The sequence below is a fragment of the Melozone crissalis genome, unplaced genomic scaffold (assembly GCF_028551555.1).
Source record: "Melozone crissalis strain CALT ecotype California unplaced genomic scaffold, PUWL_Pcris_2 ptg000027l_1, whole genome shotgun sequence".
NCBI lineage: Eukaryota > Metazoa > Chordata > Aves > Passeriformes > Passerellidae > Melozone > Melozone crissalis.
Window position 1 is genome coordinate 5,429,990 of NW_026535805.1, and position 15,459 is coordinate 5,445,448.

At 39.3% G+C, this 15,459-nt stretch overlaps 1 protein-coding gene across 2 annotated transcripts in view; it reads left to right on the forward strand.

Annotated features, from left to right (window-relative positions):
- The window catches only part of KCNH1 (potassium voltage-gated channel subfamily H member 1), a 181,743-nt gene that overhangs the window by 86,949 nt on the left and 79,335 nt on the right, over positions 1-15,459 (forward strand). For both annotated transcript variants that reach the window (XR_008483197.1, XM_054279666.1), the window contains exon 9: positions 2,500-2,752. Coding sequence is in view for 1 of the 2 variants with exons in the window: in XM_054279666.1 (XP_054135641.1) it covers positions 2,500-2,752 (253 nt within the window). In the remaining variant the exon portion in view is untranslated. The remainder of the gene's footprint in view (positions 1-2,499; positions 2,753-15,459) is intronic.

Sequence of the window (15,459 nt, forward strand, 5' to 3'; positions counted from 1 at the left end):
GGTTGTGATTCGAGGTAGGTGCATTTGGAGAAGGTGGAGAGACATCTGAGGAAACATAGTGTAATGAGTGCTGGTGCTTTCATTCAGCCCCCATTACAAACTCCTGTCATCATTTTAACAAAACAACAAGAAAAATTTGCTATGTAAAACATGTTGTTGTTTTTTTTTTAGCGTATCTTCAAAGTTCATTCTTGGCTTCCTTTGATAAGGAGAGAAATGCTTTAAGAGGATGCATTTGGAGACAGCAGACTAACCAAACCAAGCACAACAATACTCAGTGTAGCCTTTGAGAATTATCTTAATAAGAAGGAAAGAAGTCTCCAATTGTCAGGACACCGAAGTGCTTAATACAGTGCTGTTTTCAGTAACTGATGTGTTCATAGCTGAGCTGCTGCTGGCCATGACTGCTAAACCAAGAACTCAGCTTTCATCTGCACAGCAAAAGCTGTGGTGGGCTGTGCCAATCCATAAACTCCCAGGTCTGAGCTCTGTTGTTTTGAAGCCTGTGCATAACTTCTGGGATGTTTTGTCATGAATAAAACATGTATTGCTCATGAGGCAGAACACTGGTACTTGTGCTCCTCTGAAAGGCAATGCAGCTTCCTACAGATGAGGCAGAGACTTAAATATGAACTGAGCACAGAACTGGTCCTGTCACTATTTTGTAGGCCACGAATTTGTCAGTTCAGTGTTCACTGCAGACACGCTAAGTTATTGGTCTAGAAAATGCCAGTACAACAAAATTTAACCGAGAGCTACTGAAAGATTCTAAAATTGATCCATGAAGATACATTTCCTACCTCCCTTACAAATGAAAGTCTTCTTCCATTTATCTGTAGATCTCAAATGTCTTTAATTGCTTTCATTTCTGTGAAGTCTGGAGACAACTTCTTTAAATGGAGAATGGAAAACTGGTTAACTTCCTCTAAGACTGCTATACCAAAAAGTTTTTGGATAATAGCATTATTTCAAATATTCTCTTGTATACTTGGGGAGGTTTGCTGCTATTTCTATTGCAACAACCCTTTTTGTGTGCGATATCCAGGTAACTGGAAAGTGTGTGTGTAATTCCGGTAGTAAAATTTGGCAAGAATATGCCACTAGAGAGTATTTTTATCACCAGAGTAAATGAGATAATGGAAAAGACAGATAGGGCCGCTGCCTGTGTTCCCTGTTAAATGCTGGCCTTGCTGCCCCAGCCAATTTCTGTGAGCCTGGAAAACTGGGAACTGGCAGGTTTGGCAGCTCTTCTGTATAGGGCAGCCAAGAAAAATCATCCCCGAGTGCCCTACACCTAAGCAGTATACAAATACATCTCTTTTAAGAAGTTATATCTGTAATAAAATGTCTGTTTGGAGGTGGGCCAAAGATGTTGATATTGGTGGTGGAGTTACTTGCTTTTGGAGTACCAGGCATGATATCTGAAACCAGTGCCATGCACAGAATTAATAGCTTGATTCTCTGCTCAGATCTTGCACAGAACCCCATTTCAAAGTGTAGGCATAGCCATAGTGCTTCCTGTGTTACTTTTGTGTTTTTCAGGAGTGTTTGCAGTGAGACAGTCTTCTCTTTCCACCTAGGAAAATGTGTGGGAGTAACTCTGAAGCTTGACTGGGAGTGCTCCTTAATTGGATGGAGTAGTTATTACTAAGAAAATAATAATAAAAAAAGAGGCAGACTCAGACTACTCGATGTTCTTCTCAAATAATATGCCCTAGACGTGCTTCATCATAGACCATCCCCCAAGGATTCTGTTATCCCCAAACCCTGCTCATGTCACTTCTTTCCACTTTTAATCTGCACAAGCAGCAGTGATTTGGTATTCTTTCCACTTGGCTGTTTGTATTATATTAAAACCCTTCAGAAATGGCCCTGGCTGGTACCCGCTGTGCTGAGCATCAGCTCCATCAGCTCGTGTTCTCCTAGGACCACACATCATGAGTTGCCGTGAGGAACATTCCATTTGGAAGATGAAAAGCTGCCCAAAACAGCATCATACCTTAAAGTCCCTTTCCTGTGTAAACAAAAAACTTGTTAGTGCCACTCGGGGGTAAATTTGGATACCTGCAATTCTCAATGTTATGAGTTAATTAAACTTTAAGTAATTTGTTTTTGTTATTAAAGCATATGACTTGTGCAGGCTTTTCATGGAATCTGCCTATCAAAAAAATGACCTACCCTCTAGAAACAATTATTCTGGAAGATTTTCTTCAACACTTTATATACTGCTGGGCTCTAAGTTTTTTTGTCTTAAAAACCTTAGGTCTTCAATATCCAGCAGAGTATGTTGTTGAGAGGGAAACTGTGTTTTCCTTCAGATGTTGTAAGGTAGACTAAGTTAGTATTGTTGCTTATGTGGATAAATAATATAAAAATAAACTCTGAGATTAGAAATAAGAAGGAGGAAAGTGGTTCTTAAACCTTGCGTGGGAACCTAGCCATAGCAGGCAGGTAGAAGCCATGCACAGGAGCTGATTGCCCCCCTGGTTTCCCTCTCAGGTTTTGCAGATCTGCCCTAAGGACATGAGAGCAGATATCTGCGTTCACCTGAACCGCAAGGTTTTCAAGGAGCACCCTGCCTTCAGGCTGGCCAGCGACGGGTGCCTGCGGGCGCTGGCCATGGAATTCCAGACGGTGCACTGCGCTCCGGGAGACCTCATCTACCACGCCGGGGAGAGCGTCGACAGCCTCTGCTTCGTGGTCTCGGGCTCCTTGGAAGTGATCCAGGATGATGAAGTCGTTGCTATATTAGGTGAGTTTCAGAGCTGGTAATGTGCATTTGCATAAATACAAATATGTGTGTGGTGGTGTTCGCAGGGGTCCCCGGATGAGGGAAGAGATGAGACTCCATGTTTCAGAAGGCTGATTTATTATTTTAGGATATATATTACATTAAAATGATACATTAAAACTATACTAAAAGAATAGAAGAAAGGATTTCATCACAAGACTAGCAAGCAAAGGAATGGAATGGAATGATAATAAAATCTTGTGACCAGAGAGTCTGAGACAGCCGGACTGTGATTGGCCATTAATTAAAAACAACCACATGAGATCAATCACAGATCCACCTGTTGCATTCCACAGCAGCAGATAATCATTGTTTACACTTTGCTTCTGAGGCCTCTCAGCTTCTCAGGCGAAAAAATCCTAGCAAAAGGATTTTTTGTAAAATATGTCCGTGACATGTGCAGCAATTTATAGCCTCCTCTACTCTTTCTTTAAAGAGATTCAGTTAAGTTTGTTTTTCCACTGAAAGGTTTAAAGGGCAACCATCTAATACCCAGATTGCTTCAACCCTGTTTCATCTGGTCAATGGAAACCTTATTTTTGCATGGGGTTCTGGTCATTCTTGGGGTTTTCCCTGTCTTGATACATCCCTTCTGTTGGGGAAGATGAAACAGGAAAGCCTTGTAAATATGATTGCCTGGCAAAAGATTTTGAGAATATGGAAACCATAAGTGAGATTGAAATGAAAGCAAGCTTTGAGATACCTTAGTTTCTGGACAACTGGAAAACAATGGTGTGGCCAGCTGAAGGTAATCCTCTTTTGATGAAACAATTCCCTCTGCTTGCAGACAGGTCCAAGGGTCAGAGCAGACCCTACTAGCTTGGCAGAAGGGGTCCAAAGAGTAGTTTTTAGGGTTTAAAATGTACCACAGTATGATAATATAATTATTCTTATAGGCTGTATGTAAATGCTACAGGATTTTTATATTGTACTAGATTGTTTAGTAAGAATTAGAATATTCAACACAGAAGATTTATTGTATTGTAACAGGAACCTCACTCTCTCTCATCCTCCTTACCACACTCTTGCCTTCTTTCTCTTTACTGCTCTCTTTACCTCTCTCTCCCTCTTTTGGGCCTGCTCTGCAGCTGGCAGCTGCAAGCAGGGCCCTGCACTTGGCCCTTTGCAGTAAACCACAAGTTCCAAGACCTGGCTTCAGAGATCTCTTGTTTCCCTCTGTCCTCACCGTCCTGCCCCCTGTCACTCCTACACCTTCTAATTAAAAATTCCATTTAGAACTTCAGAAAATTTGAAGTGCCTGCCTCAGTCCCGCCCCCCCACCCCCTAATAATCCACTTTTGCTGGAATTTTTCCAGTTAGATTTATTTAAGATGTCATGTTGCAATACTATTTATCTATTTTAAAGTCAAAATAGTCTAAAACATTTAGAGCTGATTTGTGTTAACTTGGGTTGGAGGCATTGAAAATAAACTGATGGGGTGTAAACAGCATTCTGAGGCAAAGCTAACATAAAAGAATGTGATAACTCAATAGATGTAGATGAATCATGGGGTGGCTGAAGCATTGAGGAGGTGATATTTATCATTTGATTCTGTCAAGCCCTTTTGTGATAAGGTAAATTCTCATGGTGGCTTAATCCTGTAACTGTCATTCATAGCAGCCTGCAAAAAGAGAATAAAACATCTTGGTAATCTTACTTTTTTCTGAACACATACACTCAACTCTCCTAAGATGAATGTCTACTGAAAAATGAGGGGGCTAATAAATATGCTGAGCTTCATTTTTCTCTACTTTTGAATAGGATTGCTTGTATAACACAGGGTAAATTTAGAGTCATGGAGAATCAAGTTGGTAACACTTTGTGCCACTCAGGAAGCTAAAAACGTGAGAAGTTGGAGGATAACTAATTCCCTTTTGTTCACCTGTGCTGCTCAGTGCTAAGTGACATTTGTAACTTCTGCTTGTCTGCTGCACATCAAGAACTTGCTACTTTTTGCCATGTTGAACTCTCGTGAATTAACAAATGATAAATGTAGAACACAAACTAAGACGCCTCAGTTTGTGCACCTTTATGCCACCACCTGGATTCAGCATGAGCAGAAACCTCAAAACATCTTGCTACTCTATTTGAGTATGGGTAAAAAAGCAGTAAGATCAAATTTCTTTAAAATGTTCTTTAAAGATACCAATTTTCTCCTCATCTTTCCTGCTAACTCCTGCATTTTATCATAACACTCACTTTAGAAAACCCTCAGCCAAGACTGCCTGAGGAATCAGTGTTAAGGAAACCTAACTCCTAATCTCTGCTGCTGCAGAGTGATAGCTACAGATAAATGAGGCTGTTCCCTTGGGATCTGAATGAATAGAAGTATTTTGTTGCTGCTCTTCTCCTGGGATGTAACTATCGATTCTCTTCCCACCACAACTTTTTATTTTCTTCTTTTTCTTTCTTTTTCTTTTTTAAAATTTGGAGTCAGTTCTCCGGCTCTCACTAAAGTTGATGAGTTTTATTCACATTTTCTTTGTGAATATTTTAAGTGGAGAGGAAAGTAAAACGAAGTGGGATCTTTTTGGGATTCTGTGAGATTTCATTTTGGATGTGCATCAATTTTTGTGCTTGTTTCTGGACTAAGGAATCCCTTTTCTTCCACACTTGTGTGTTCTTTCCTCCTCCAGGCATTGAAGACTTCTGCTGAAGGTTTCTCTATTCTGAAAAGAAATTATGTATTTAACTAAGTTTTTCACTATTCTAAATCAGTTGCACTTCTTTTTCCTTCAACATTGTGTAATTTAATCCCCACACTTCTGAAGGATATGCCAGGAGATGGGTCAGGGTTTCCTCTCTAACTTCTTTGTACTCTGTTTTCTTATCTGTAGAAAAAGTGCTTTGGAGTGGGGGTTTTTCCTGTGATTTTTGTTTGTTTTGGGGGGGGGTTGGGGTTTTTTTTGTTTGTTTTTATTTTCATAGTTAGCTAAACTTGCCAAGTTCTTGATGAATGTGTACCAGAAAAAACAAGGCACTACAAGGGGGAAAAAAAAAGTGCATTGTACAAGAAACATGATTTTTGCTGATCACTCAGCCAGAGCAACGTATGCCATAAATTTTGTTTACCAGTCCCAACCAAGCATAGCTGTGAATATCAGGCACATAACAGAAACCCATGTGAGGAATTCCATAGGGTAATTTTAGTTGACAGGTATGTTACAGAGACTGTAATCTTCTTTCAGGCATTGTGGAAATGAAAATGAAAAAAAATAAGTGCACAAATTATTCAAGGTGAATTATTTGCTCAGCTCTGGCTGTCATGTAATAAAGCAGCTTTTATAGCTTGCATTGTAGCCTGTATCTTCCTTACAGTGGAGAAATGAATTTTAACTCTAAATCAGTCTGTGGGACTGCTGTACAGCGTTACATAAACCAAAGGCAAACTGCACTTAATGCGTGAAAGATCCAATTCATAGGACACATTTTTGAGTTCTGAAATCATTTAACCTTGCAGACTGGCATATAAGAGTGTATTGTGCAGCCCTGGAGTGTATTGTGTACACTTGCATAATATCCTTACAAATAATTTCCATTTAATACCCCAGAAACAGGTATATTCTCAGTTCAGGCTTATGTTCTTAGAACAAAGCACTGACTTTGATTGACTTCGATTAATATGAGTCCTGAGTTGGAAGAAATTGCACATAGGCCAGCAGTGAAAAAAGGCACTTTTTTGTGTGTCCCCTAAGATTGCCTTTCCCATTAATTTAAATTGAGACACAAATACAGAAATATGCAAATTCAAAACAAAATCAACCCCAAACTTTTGCCTGTTTTAGTAAAAAATGAAAGAAATTGATGCACTTTGTATGAAGTTTGATTTGTTGGGATGAAATATACGTGTTTTGAATTCTATGCAAAATTTATACCAAAATACAGAAATTACTGGTGTTCACACAACACAATCTTTGGATTTGGTGTGTCAAAGAAACAGAAACAAAATGTAGAAAATGACCTCTCAGCCAGGTGATTGATTTATTTGTGATTTATTCCAACACAAATGAGTCAGAAAAAGAAGACTTAGCAAGAAAAGCCACTCTCTTATTATGTTTTCTATGTTAATGTGTAAGTATGAGAGTGGGATTATGTAGAAGGGAAGTTTAGCTGGTGGGAAGCTGTCTGGATGAGGCACAATAAATTCTGGTTTTGGGAGTTTGCTGTTCTTGCAGTGACGCTGCTGTTGCTGTGTGGGATGAAGTGCTGACGTACACTCAGCACTTTGAGGAAGACTGAGACAAATCACACAGTCCCTGCCCTGAAGAGATCTGAGTGAAGCACAGGTCAGGCAGGGCTTCCATTAAGAGAATGTTTTCAACTTGGCTTTGCTTTTAACTTCCCTGAGCCCTCCCACTTGGCCTGATGCTGCTTTATCCACCTGAGACTGACGGTGTCTCTTTGAACCACTCTTACTTAAAGACTTTGCCATTTATCTTGATGTGGTTAGAAAAAATAAGAAGGTTTGTTTTCTCTGTTAAAAACATTCAAGTGTTTATGTGCACTTCATTTGGCAGCTCTGGTTTCTCTGTCTTGGAGCAGATCTTTCAGGCTAAGATCCTGAAAATCTGAAAACCTGACTTTACTGCAGGTCTTTGAAAAGTTAAAACCTACTCATGCTCAAGAGATTGGCTGTGTTTTAATTTCTCAAATACCTTCTTAAAAATATTCCTCCTGAATTAACTGTGTTCAAGGCACAGACCATAAGGTCTGACTGCAGCTTTCTTTGGAATATGCAAGGGAAAAGGCACTTTGCTGTCCTCCAGTCATTTAGTCTGAACCTTTTCAATCTCTTCTCACCATTGCTTGAACAATGTGCTTGATTCCTGTGCTATGTCTCCAACTGTGTGCTTAGATAATTCAATGAAAATTACAGAAAATGTCATTAGCAGCCAAAATAACATTTTGTATGTATTTTCTAGAAATACATGGAAGGGCTGGGTAGGAGACCTTGTTAGTAGCCAAATTGGCTCAAAGTCTTTCTGCCTGAAATTGGGGTAATTTTTGACATTTAAGAAAATATTCCAGTACAAAACTAGGAGAAGACCCTTGAAAATTAGGGTGGCAAACTTTTTTTCTAGATAGCAGTGGGGAAAGCAGTGTCTTGTACTTAAATTTTCAGACTGCTGCAAAATTTGTCAATAATGGCTCCCAGAGGGCCTGACTGAGCAGTAGATCTTTACTTGTATGAGATGTTCAAAGCTGCTGAAATGGTCTTGACACTTGGCAAGGAGCCAATGTGTGTATGGATGGTAAGACTGGAGGTTAGTTTTGTGGACTTGATTAGAGACAGGGAGCTTGAAGCTTTTATTTAAAAACTGAAGTCTAAAGCCCTGAAAACCACTGTGGTCTTCAGAGCTGAGGGCTGGATGAGAAGAATAGCATTAATTAGAAGATTTAATTAAAAAGAAAAAGCAACACCCTCCCACCAAACAGTTTGTCCCAGGAGTTACACTCTGGCTGTTCTGCATTTATATTCTTGCTATCTTTATTTGAGCTAAAAAAATTCAAAAGAATAAACCTTTTTCTTGGCTGTTGTTTTAACATCACAGAATATCCTGAGTTGGAAGGATCTGTGAGAATTGTTGAGTCCAACTCCTGGCTCCACAAAGGGCAGGTAAAGTGAATTAGACAGGAAGGGAAGTCAGGGCAGGAATTTATTGTGAGTAAGGAATACAGTTTTTCTCCAACAGGTCAGTTTGCTTTTACTATTCCTTTTGCTGCTATCAAAGCTGAAAAGCAATAACAGCATGGGGGTGTTATGTAGGTATGCAGGTGTACAGTAACACAATGTCAAGAATGGGATTTTCTGGGAGAGGGGCAGGGAATGTACAAAGGATGCACACAGATTTTCATTAAAGAACACACAGGAGCTGAGGAGGTGAAATTTGCATGACCCTGAAATACAGATCTTTTATTGTTTTTTACAAAGCTACAAAGTTGACAAGATTGGAGATTGTGGTTTTAACGTGACGTTGTGGGGGGCTTTGGTGTGCCGTGTTTTGTTTCAGCAGGATATTAAATGCTCCATTTGCTTTGTGTGGAGAAATTCCTGCTGATTTAATTTGATCTAATTGCAGTCTTAAAGAAATGTTATAAGAATAATTGTTTGTTTTCTTTACAATTGCTTTAGCTTACTCATTTAGCCGTAAGCATTTTGTTCAGATGTAGACACCAGAGGATTGATTCGGATTTTGGTGGGACAGATTTGCATCCAGATAGGACAGTGCCAGCTGCAAGGGCAGCTGTGCCACAGGGATGGTCTCTTTTAGAGGAGGGACCATAGCAGTGCAGAAGTATTGTCTGTGTTAGACCCTTTCCATGGAAAACATTGCAACTTCCACACAGTCGTGAGAAAACTGCTTCTCAGCAGACCTGAAGATGGCAGATAAGTTAACTGACTCCAGGCTGCTATCTTTAGCCTGTCCCTAGTACCTGAGCTAGCTCTGATTTCCCTGAACTCCTCTATGTTGTACTCCATTTTCAAAGATTAGCTCTGTTATTTTAGAGCCTAATTTTAGAGCCTTCTGTTATTTTAGAGCCTAATTCCAAGCCCTTGAAGAAGTCCTATACTTGTCTGCTTCATTTTTCACCTGAATTTTAAATTTAGGTACACCTCTCTGTGTTAAAAATGCCAAGCTCCTGAGCTCTCAGACTTAAGAAATGGTTGCCGGATTATGGATGGCATTAAGAGTTTTCTGACAGTATCTAACATCTCAGCATTGTTTGTGCTATTGAATAAGACTGAAACATGACCAGCAGTGCTTTGACAAAGGAATGATTGAAATTAAAATCCATCTTTATCCTCAGTAGTTCCATTGTGCTTTTTCTATTTATAGTTGAAAGGTAAGTTTTTTTTTAGATTGATTTATATAGGCAGGTTGGGCAAGTTGCATGTTTCTGTGAAGTGATTCAATAAACATCAACTGAAGGAACAATTTTCCGAGTCTGATTTGCTCAATGAGTGTCCAGGCACACTTAGCGAAAGCATTACAGATGGAGAGGCAGCTAAACTTTTTAAAAGGACATGGCATAAAGAGGTCTACATTAATATAAAATTTTAATTTCATGGTGGATGAAGGAGCAGCACTAAAACTCTTATTCAGAAATATAGTTTATCCCACATGGCACATGGTAGTTTCAGACAGACTGTTCCTTATCCCTGTCCTCCAGACATCTGGGGTGGTCTGATATAAGGACTTGCCATTTTTGAAACTTTTTGTTTGTTCTGTGTCTTAATTTCTGACAGACATTAAAAGCATGAATTGCCAAAGCTCCTGTCCACTGTTGTTTGTAGATGGTTTAAGACTGCACAGGGTATTGGAAAAACAGATTTTTAAAACATTTGATGACTTGCTGGAGAAACTGAAGAGGAGGAGTATTCAGAGGCCTCAGTAGGGAACTTCTGGGTGTGTTTAATGTTTTATTGTGCTGAATTTAGACACCTTTGCATAATGTGCTCTTAAACAGTCCAACAGCATTGCATGTGAAAGAAGTCCCCCTTGGAAGCTGGCACTGTCTGGCAGGGCACTGGGAGCTGAAATTGAGATCTGGTGGGGATGAGGCTCTCGGTTCCAGCATGTCCCTTGATATCTCAGGATATCTGTGTTAGGAAGGCTTGCACATCATCACATCATATTTGTGTGCATGCTGCAACAAGAGATGTGAAGAGGTAGAAATTATAATTTAGCAAGGAAGTCAGCTTTCTATAAAGACCCTGATTTCTGGCAGGTGAACCACTGAACCACTGAACTAATTTGCTAATTTTTTTGTCTTTTTTGTCTTTTTTTGTCTTTTTTTTTCTGGTAGGGTAGATACAAATTTCATGAGGTTTTCAACGTTTACTTTCTATATTTCAGACCACAAAACTTGTTATTTAAACTCCTGTGAATTCTTTGTCTGAAATAAAATAATACAATTTTGGGGCTTTAATGTATGTTTAAAGCAATACCTAGAATATAAAGCCTGTCCCTGAGTAATCAGGGAAGTAACTCAGAGGATAATGCAATTTGAACTTCTTAAATAGGTTTGTTCTTTTTTTTTTTGTCAGAGAATTAGCACTCCCCATGCAATGACAACACAGATTGAGCTGTGTTTTTCCTATTATTAACCAATGCAAATACATTCAAATATATTTATTACTCCAGTTACCTGCTACTCCATATCCTCTGAGTTTGTACAAACTGCCCACATGTTTATAACATTTTTATAGTAACCATTAAAATGCAAATAAGGATAAATCATGCAGATTCTGGTGAAGCCTCCTGGCTTTTTTTGTGAATAAACCTGGTAGGGCCCAGTTGATGTTTAAAACTCTTCTTCACAGTACATCAAGTAGTGAAATATAATTCTATATTCTGTATTCGTGAGACAAATAAGCACCTTAATTACAGCAACAATAACAGAAAATTTAGCTGTAACTTAATCATGTTGTTGCTACTCAACTCCAAAATAAATGTTTTCATTTTATCTGTACAGTAATGTGTTTCAGCAGAGAAAACTGATGCAGTTGTGTAGTAAACTGTCTGCAAAATGTTGCCAGACTGTGGTTTACAGCATAAACAGATATTCTGTGTTTCTGTTCATGAACCAGGCAAATCACTGAAAGAGCAACTTCAGTTTGTTACCTCTGTAACACTTGCTTTGGTTTCTGTGGCAAAGATACTCAGGAGTTTTGGAGGTCTAATTAGAGGAAAAGAGTAGTTGAAACCTCCGGTTAATGAAAAATAATATATTCTCTGCAGTGCAGTTGGTCATTCACATTTCATTACATGTCTCAGTTTGCGCTTGAGAAAGCTTAAGAGAATCCAAAGCAGCAGACAACTTCCATGCATCATCTCCTGCCAGCTGTACTGTGCTGGAGAGGCAGACTGTGGCTATTGAGTGGCTGTCAAGTTGTGCAATTTATCTGTAGGACAGACACTGAATACACCTCATTGCCAAATGGTAGCTCTGCTTTTTTCTGGCTGCCAGGTTTTGTTGCATTAATGCACCAAGAGGGAAAATTACTTTTGCTCTGTATCTTTACTTTCCTTGAATCTTTCTTCTCCCTGTAAAGTAGGAAGGTTTAAATTGCATGCCTTAGATTTGGAGGAAACGAGGGGGAAGAGAGAAGGGAAGGATTTTCAGTTGAAGCCAAATAATCATGTGAGGATCACAGGGGGAGTTTGACCCTAGAAAATCAGTGTGTTTGCTTTTATAGCAGTTGGTGTCTCCCACTGCTTGGAGGTAGAGAGCAGATCCTGAGGGTGCAGGCCAGTGTGGGGGCTCTGGGGAGCTGTGCTGGGAAAATCATTGTGGATCACCATCACAGATAACGGTGTTTGCTAAACACCTGATTGCCAAGATATGCTTGGTACTGCATTGCCACTGAGGTGAGCAATGTCTGGTCATTCATTGCTCAACCATAAGCAATATTTGGTCATTCTGTCTGATCTTTGGATCTGCTGGCACTGTCAGGTCCTAATTCTATTGTTCAAACATGCAGATGAAGGCAAATTGGGAGGGGACATGACCTAGATTCTACTAGTGGCTGCTGTAAAAATGATTACTATTGCTTTGAGAATGGCTCAAACCATGAATATTTTGTCTGATATCCTGAAAATCCATGGGCTCATCTGAATGCCTTCAAAATCCATACTGACTTGGAAGACCTGCAATACATGAATCCATAGCTTCATCTTCAGCTATCACACCAAAACTGCACCAGCACTTCCAGACACCCAGAACCCAAAAATTGTCAGCCAAACACATATTCCACATGAGTCATATTTTTTTGGAGTAGAATATCTTCTGCCTGAGAGAAGAGCTCTTCAGTCTTTCCCCTTGTAAGAGTGAAAAGGCCAAGAGTTGTTGTGGTATCAAGGCAGTTCAGTTGTAATGTGAGAGGTTCTTTGCTCAGAACCAGCAGAACACCTTACTAAGCTGCAATAATCAGATCTTCACCACTGGTGCTGCTTTCAGGATGTGGCCTGACCTTATGCCTGACTCAGGCTGTGGTAGCAGAGAAATCATCTATGTATTGGCAGTGGTAGCAGAGAAATCATCTTTTCACTTGTAAGATAACCAGCAAGTTTGATGTAAAGAAGAAACTGGGAAAGAATAAAGATGGAAACACACAGTTTTATAAAATATTTCTTCACAGTTTAAATACATCTGGGTTTGGGGACTTGTTATTATAATTAAAACAAACAAGGAAACATAAAAGGCAGAAAACTGTTTGGCTTTCCAATGCATGCTGAGCTGATGGTGGAAAAGGTCCTCAGCCCATAAATCCAGCAGGGAATATAAATGATTGATGGTAAAAGCTTAGATCATCCACTTTAAGTGTGATTGACAGATAATGTTCCTGGCAAACATCTGGAATTCAGCAAGCTGGGAATGAGAAATGCAAAGTACTGACAAACAAACGGCCATCTGCATTTCTCTGGCTTTCTAATCTTTTTTCAAAGGTAAAGTGAAATACCTAAAGCCTGGAGTTATGTATAAAAAGAGGCTTTTGGCTCAGGTTCCTTAAGGCAGCCCTTGGACTTTGCCAAGCACCTTCTGCCTCAGAAGTATCACCATACCCTTCTTGCTTTCCAGCTACAGATGGTTTTGATAAAAGGTTTTGATAAAACACCCACTTAGTCTGCCCCCCTTTTTTTTGATTCCTTTTTCCACAGCGGTTGATCTTACTTTGTGGAGAACATATAGACAAAGGGAGATGGTATGCAATTCCTTATTATGCATAAGAGGCCAATTGTTCTAATGCAGTGCAGGTAATTCTGGGTGGAATTTTTTAATTCCTCCTTGCTGTGTAGATTTCTACTGCTCCTTCCCCCCTCATTTTTCTATAAATGCCAAACAAGGTTTTTTTTAGAATCTGGCAATCAAATTTGATACTTTTGGTACGCATCATTTAGAAAATGGGCTTGACAGAAATAAAGCAATGAGGTGCTTGCATGTTCCTTGCTTTGGAAACTGAAGCACAGTGTAGGATTTGTTTTCAGCTAGATCACTGGCTGTTAACTTCTAGGAAGTTTTTTAATAAAAGAGCACAATTTCTTTTGGTTTTTTAGTTTGTTTCTTAAAAGCAGGGTCTTCTGTGATCTGACTTGAGTTTGTCACTCATGTGTTGGTTTTCTCTGGTTTGGCTCAGCGGGCACCCAGCAGACCCAGCTCCTTCCTGTGCTCCTCTTGCCTCTAATGGGAGGCGGCAGCACACTGCAGGAGGGAGATTTATTCAGAGGGAAGAGTTAGAAATACTGAAGGGAAAACTGTGGTTGCTGCCACAAGTGAGGGATAAAGTTGCGTCTTTCTGTGTTATGGGAAAAGCAGAATTAAATTCCCCAAGAAGAGTAAGACATAACTATCTTCTGTTGTACCTAGTTTCCGAGGTAGGCACAGCAGCACCATGGTGTTTGTGCTTGGATTGCGCTAATTATTCATCACATTACTGTGGGGCAGTAACATAATGGCTGTCACTTTAGGGTAGGGAAACTTGTCTGGAGATGTTAAGCAATGCACTTAGAAATGAGTTAGAATTCCTCTCCCTTGTGCTTGGACTACCAGCTCTAACTGTTGCTCATCAGTGATGGCACAATTCAATGCTTGATAGATTCTAGAGCGTTAATTAAAACAGTTGTTTAGCTAATTGCCTGGAAGATTGTGAATAAAAGCATATTTATTCCAAAGGCAAACAATCCATTTTTACCCAGTGAAGCATATCGGTTTTTATGGGGCGTAAAAATTGTTTCATTTCAGTTTTGAATATATTGTGTGTTTGTCTGAAAGCCTTGTAGATTATCTGTTTCAACTGCATGGAAGCTTTTTTTCGTTAGCCATTTTTAATGTATCTGCTAACAAAAACCATACAAATAATTGAAAATGTGAAAAGTCATTGCTGTTAAAAAGAAAAGGTGTTTACTGTTTTGGTCGGTGGGATTACCACCATGCTTGGTGATATGAGGCTTTTGTACTCTTTCCAGGTGTTGGCATTGTCCTATGCAAGAGACTAGAGGTGAAAGAAAGGTTATCTTTATGGTGCCTTTGCCTAGTTTTGTGAAAAATGTGGTAACAGAACAGGTGGTTTCAGTGTATAGACACATTTAAAATTAAAATAAAGTCCAAAGCGGTCAGGATCTAAACTGATCCATGTGAGGTGGATGGTGTAGGTCTTCTGTGGAAGACTGGGAACACATCAGAGTTAATAACAACTTATTGCAATTTAGGGTAGTTTACCATCAAGCTGATAGCTTTTTCCCTAAGAAAAAATACTTATCATCTAGTGGAAGAGATTAGGTAAGGGTGGAAGTACAGCTGAAGGACTGAGATGTCAATTTTGAGTTTGATTTAGAAGTTTTCTTTCTGAGCTCTTTACTCATGATAGTCCTCTTGACTTCATATAGGCTTTCAAAAATGATGATTTATTTAGGGAGGGAATCTAAAAGAATCTGGGTGAAGTCAGTAAACTAATACATATTTTGAGGCTTTGGATTTAAGAATTGCTATGGACAATGTATTACTTATAAGACAAGGTACCATTCCTATCACAACTTCATAGATATGAGTGTATTTCCATGTCATTGGTCCTTAGAGAGATGGGCAGTGATGATATAGCACAGCAGAAGTTTGGGAGGAAAACTAATTTCAAAACAAGGAAAGTATAGCTTTTCATTATCAAGGG